Below are 6,107 nucleotides of genomic sequence, written 5' to 3' on the forward strand. Positions count from 1 at the left end.
GAAAGCAGACCAATAAGCATGTAGGCAAGCTTCAAATTTTCATTTTCCTTCTCTTCTCCAAATCCAACTCCCCAGTCTCAATCCCAGTTTTGTAGCAGACGACCTCTTGTGGTCCCTCCCCACTCTGTCCCCATTCTCAGGGAACTAAGCAGATCCTGGTGGAGCATCCTGCTTTGATTTCTGTGAACATCCTCCACTCTCTCTCCATCCTTATTTTTAAGGATCAGCTTCCAATGCCTAGAATCACATTTTACCTGTAACCTCCAGTTGTCACACTTTTCAGGATCCCAGAAGAATTCTCTAACAGGAAATACACAACCACCATGTTCTCTTAAGAATGATACAGGGCTCCAAACTTTGTCTCTGTAACTCCTTCCATGGGTGTTTTGTTCCCAATTCTAAGAAGGGGCAAAGTGTCCACACTTTGGTCTTCGTTCTTTCTGAGTTTCATGCGTTTAGCAAATTGTATCATATCTTGGGTATCCTAAGTTTCTGGGCTAATATCCACTTATCAGTGAGTACATATTGTGTGAGTTCCTTTGTGATTGGGTTACCTCACTCAGGATGATGCCCTCCAGGTCCATCCATTTGNCTAGGAATTTCATAAATTCATTCTTTTTAATAGCTGAGTAGTACTCCATTGTGTAAATGTACCACATTTTCTGTATCCATTCCTCTGTTGAGGGGCATCTGGGTTCTTTCCAGCTTCTGGCTATTATAAATAAGGCTGCTATGAACATAGTGGAGCATGTGTCCTTTTTACCGGTTGGGACATCTTCTGGATATATGCCCAGGAGAGGTATTGCTGGATCCTCCGGTATTACTATGTCCAATTTTCTGAGGAACCGCCAAACTGATTTCCAGAGTGGTTGTACAAGCTTGCAATCCCAAAGGATGGACCATCTAGAGACTGCCATATCCAGAGATCCATCCCATGATCAGCTTCCAAATTCTGACACCATTGCACACAATAGCAAGATTTTGCTGAAAGGACCCAGATATAGCTGTCTCTTGTGAGACTATGCCGGGGCCTAGCAAACACAGAAGTGGATGCTCACAGTCAGCTATTGGATGGATCACAGGGCCCCCAATGGAGGAGCTAGAGAAAGTACCCAAGGAGCTAAAGGGATCTGCAACCCTATAGGTGGAACAACATTATGAACTAACCAGTACCCCGGAGCTCTTGACTCTAGCTGCATATGTATCAAAAGATGGCCTAGTCGGCCATCACTGGAAAGAGAGGCCCATTGGACTTGCAAACTTTATATGCCCCAGTACAGGAGAATGTCAGGGCCAAAAAGTGAGAGTGGGTGGTTAGGGGAGTGTGGGGTAGGGTATGGGGGACTTTTGGGATAGCATTGGAAATGTAAAAGAGGAAAATACCTAATAAAAAAAGAATGATAGAGGGCAACAGAAAGAAAGGAATAAAATAACCACTCAACAAAGGCAAGACCAGATAGTAGAACCTAGAACTTCAGCTTTCTCAAACCCAGATAGATGCTTGGATCCAGTATGAAAACACAAAACAGCCAGGACAATGTCTCCACTAGAGCCCAGAAATCCTACTACAATAAGATGTGGGAGTTCCAACATAGCTGAAGCATAAAGGACCTTAAAATATCCTTTATGATTATGCTAGAGGTTCTTAAGGAGGAAATGAATAAATCACTTCAAGAAATCTGTGAAAGGCAAACCATGGAAGGAAATGCAAAAAACAAAAACAGTTCAAGACTTGAGAGTAGAAATAGAATCAATAAACTCAAGTTGAGGGAAATCTGGAATGAAAAATTTGGAAACTCCAACAGGAATTGAAGAGGACAGTCTTAACCAACAAAACACAAGGGATGAAAGAATTTTAGGCATTGAAAACACAATAGAAGAAATGGATACCTTTATCAAAGAAAATGTTAAATCTAAAAATATCCTGACACAAAACATTCAGGAAATCTGGGGCACTATGAAAAGACCAAATCTAAGAATAATAGAAATAGAGGAAAGAAAAGGATGGCCAAAGGCTCAAAAATATTTTCTTCGCTCTCTGGAGGTCTCACCGGGCGCTGTCTCCTTGACAGATTTCGGTCGAAATGTCCTACACCCCGGGCCAGCCTGTCACCACTGTAGTGCAAAGAGTTGAAATTCATAATTTGCGTCAAGGTGAGAACTTAATCTTGGGCTTCAGTATTGGAGGTGGGATCGACCAGGACCCGTCTCAGAATCCCTTCTCGGAAGATAAAACAGACAAGGGCATTTACGTCACACAAGTATCAGAGGGAGGTCCTGCTGAAATTACTGGGCTGCAGATTGGAGACAAGATCATGCAGGTGAACGGCTGGGACATGACCATGGTCACTCACGACCAGGCTCGGAAGCAGCTCACCAAGCACTCGGAGGAGGTGGTCCGCCTGCTGGTGACTCGGTAGTCTCTGCAGAAGGCCGTACAGCGGTCCATGCTGTCTTAGCAGTCAGCCACCGTCTAGACTTGGGCCCACTGACCTTTTTGTACAGTGAGAACACATCCGCGCTCTGTCTGTATCTAGTTCTGGCTTCTGCTGTGTGCTGGGCCCCAGCTTTGAGGGCTAACAGCTGATCCCAAAGGTCCAAGCCAACCTTCTTATCCCTCAACCTCCCAGCCCGAGGCCACTGGACCAGCTCTTTCTCCTGGGATACTGAGGATTGGGAATAAGGCCTGGAGTAGTATCCAGTCTTCAGTAACCATAGTAGGCCCAGTCAGAGACCTCCTATGGGTTCTGCCACAGCATGGGCTGGGCAGTCAGGAAACACCTCTTAGAGCTGCCAAAGTTTGGAAGTGCCAAGTAGGGTCCTTTTCTCCCAGTTTGCTCTGGTTGAAGGGCTTGGCCCTGCCCTGTCATCTTCTCAGTGCCTCTCCTTATGCTTCCCTCATCATGGTGCCCAGCCTGGGGCTGGACCCACATATACCAGAGACAGTATGAAGCCCACCTGGATGAAGAGGGCAGGCTCCCACTCCCTTCATTCCCCTAATGGGTGCTGGCCTCCCCACAAGTTTCAAGACTGACATTTCAAGGCAGCTCTCAGGATTGCCATTTTTTTTCTGCACCTGTGGGTCTAGCTTTTGTATTTTTTAAGTCACAACTTTGGTACAAAAGTGTTTTTATCTTACTGTTTGAATTTAGCTTACTAATTCACACACCAGGAAGCAGCAACTTGTAGCATGTGACCAAGCCAGTTGGTTACTATGGAAATGGGGCAGTATGATGCTATCCCATGTTCAACACTTGTGTCCAATAAACAAAGCTGGAATTAAAAAAAAATATTTTCTTCTATGACTGTTCCAGAAAATAAAGTACTATTGGCACATAATAGTCAAACACTAAACACACAGAACAAAGAAAGATTATTAAAAGCTCCAAGGGGAAAAGACCAGAACTGTTAGAATAACAATTGATTTCTCATTGGATACTCTAAAATACAGAAAGGCCAGATAGCTGTTATATAGACTCATAGAGACCACAGATGCCACCCCAGCAAAACTATCAATCACAATAGATTGAGAAAATAAGACATCCTATTAAAACAAAACTTAAATAACATCTATCAACAAATCTAGCCCAACAGAAGGTGCTAGAAGGAAAACTCCAACCTAGAGAGGTTAACTACACCCAAGAAAACAAAATGAATAATCCCAGACCAGCAACAATAAAATAGTAACCAACAAATACTGCTATTGATGATCTCTCAATATCAATGGTCTCAATTCCTCTATTAAATTATATAGACTAACAATAAATGTGAGCACATGATCTACCTACTGCATCCAAGTGACATATCACAATATTAAGAATAGACACCTCAGGGTAAAACGATGGAAAAATATATTCCAATGAAATGGACCTAAGAAACAAACTGGTGCAGCTATTTTAATGTATAATAGACTTCAAGACAAAACTTATCAGGGTAGGGAAGGATATTATAATACTAATTAAAGAAAAAATACACCAAGAGAGCATTATTATTATTAACACCTGTATGTCAAACAGAAAAGAACTCAAGCTTATAAGATAAACACTATTACAGTAAAAATTTATATATTCACATGGCGATAATAGGAGATTTCAATGCCTCACTTTCACCAATAGACAGGCCATTCAGTGCCTCACTCTTAGCAATAGACAGGCCATTCAGACAAAACTAAGCAGAAAACTGCTGGTGTTAGTATACATTATAACTCAAATGGACTTAGTATATTTTTAAAAAATTTCACCAGAATACAAAAGAACATGCCTTCTTCTCAGCAGAGGATGGAACTTTTTACAAAATTGACCACATACTCAGACACAAAAGCAAGGCTCCACAGATACAAGGAACTTGAGATAGTACTTTGCATCCTGTCTGACCACAGATTATAGCTGGATATCAACAACAGAAACAGAAAGCTTACAAATTCATGCAGACTGAACAAATCACTATTGAATGACAAATGGTCAAGAAAGAAATTAAAGACTTTCTAGAATTCAATGAAAATGAATACACAAGATACCCAAGCTTATGGGACACAGTGAAGGTAGTTATTAAATGCAAGTTCATAGCACTGAGTGCCTACACTGAAAAGTGGGGAGATCTCATAATAGCAACTTAACAGTACAACTAAAATTTGCACAAGAAATCACATCTAAAAGAAGTAGACATAGACAGCAAGACATAAACAGAAATAAACACAGGACTGGAATTAATAAAATTCAAACAATCAATGAAACAAAGAGTTGGTTCTTTGAGAAAATTAAGGCGATTGATATATCCTATTCCAAATTAACTAAAAGGCAGAAGATCCAAATCAAAATATTAGAGGTTAAGTGGGGGGAGGGGTACACAACAACTGACAATGAAAAAAATTCAGAGAATCATAATTATTTTTAAAATAATTCTATTTTATTTTTTATTATTTTTATTATTATATTTTATTTTTTTATTTTCCCCCTTCCCTTTCTCCCTCTTGCTCCAGCCCCACTTGCTCTAGCCCCCTGCTTGCTCTGACCCCCCTCCGGTGGTCCCCCATATCTACCATATGTCCTCCATATCCTCTTGCTCTTACATGTTGTCACTTATTCTGCAGAGATTAATGAGCCCTGGCAGATGGGAATTTGTCCATTTAGGGCTGAGTGTTCCAAGCTCTTTCACTTTCTGCACAATGTCTGGCTGTGGGTCTTTATATTGGTTTCTGTCTACTAGAAGAGGAAACTTCTCTAATGTTGGTTGAACATGGTACTGATGATCTATGAGAATATCAAGTTGCCATTAGGAGTCATTTATTGCTACGTTCATTCAGTGGAACAGAAGTACATAATTTCCTCCTAGGTCCCTGACCTGTCTAATCTCAAGTTCTTGGCCACCAAAGTAGCCCCACTATGGGTTCCATCTCATGGAGTGTTCCTTAAGTCAAATCAGATATTGGCTGGTTACTCCCACAAGCTTTGTGCCACTATTGCATTAGATTTTGTCACCATTGTGTATAGAAAGGTTTGTAGCTGGGATAGTATTTACATTTCTTCTCTGGTAGCATACAAAGTAACTTTTATTACTATGAACACTAGTCTGTAGGGGTAAAGGCTCTAGATAGACAACAGTTCAATTTCTCTGTGTTCAATGAGTTGTGTAGGTGCTGTATTCAGCAATAGGACCTTACTATCAGTTTATGGAAAGAAACCAGTATCCTTGGCAATTACCTAGGTTGTTTGGATTGTTCCTTTGGTCAATGACTCAATTTGATGTAGCCCCAATCTCAGTACTGGAAGCTTCATTTGGTGACAAGAGAAGTCCAGTTGGGGCTCTGACTTCTCTACTACTTTGGCAATCATTTAGATCGCCTTCATATATGTGTATATTTCTGGAAGTTTCTACTGTTTTAAAATTCCATATTTGCTCACAAATTGCTCTTAGTGTTAAACGTTTTCTTCCTTCACTCCTCTTCCTTCCCCATTCCCATTTGATCCTTTTGAAGCTGTATGGTGAAGAAAGAAGTGTGTGCTTATTTCTTTTATTCATTTGCATACTTCTTTTTTTTTTTTTTTTTTTTTTTTTTTTTTTTTTTTTTTTTTTTTTAAAGTACAATACTTTTTGAGCTTAGAAAATTG

General features: G+C 40.5%; 1 protein-coding gene across 1 annotated transcript; it reads left to right on the forward strand.

Moving 5' to 3' along the window:
* The first annotated feature begins 2,084 nt into the window (after positions 1 to 2,084).
* Positions 2,085 to 2,420, forward strand: LOC110293737 (tax1-binding protein 3). The gene has a single exon (XM_021161595.1). It carries the CDS (start codon positions 2,085 to 2,087, stop codon positions 2,418 to 2,420), a length of 336 nt encoding a protein of 111 aa, XP_021017254.1.
* The last annotated feature ends 3,687 nt before the right edge of the window (positions 2,421 to 6,107 follow it).

The sequence above is a fragment of the Mus caroli genome, chromosome 4, assembly GCF_900094665.2.
Source record: "Mus caroli chromosome 4, CAROLI_EIJ_v1.1, whole genome shotgun sequence".
In the NCBI taxonomy this organism is placed as follows: domain Eukaryota; kingdom Metazoa; phylum Chordata; class Mammalia; order Rodentia; family Muridae; genus Mus; species Mus caroli.

Coding starts and splice junctions, on each gene's coding strand:
- LOC110293737 (XM_021161595.1), top strand. CDS start 2,085: ATGTCCTACACCCCGGGCCAGCCTGTCACCACTGTAGTGCAAAGAGTT.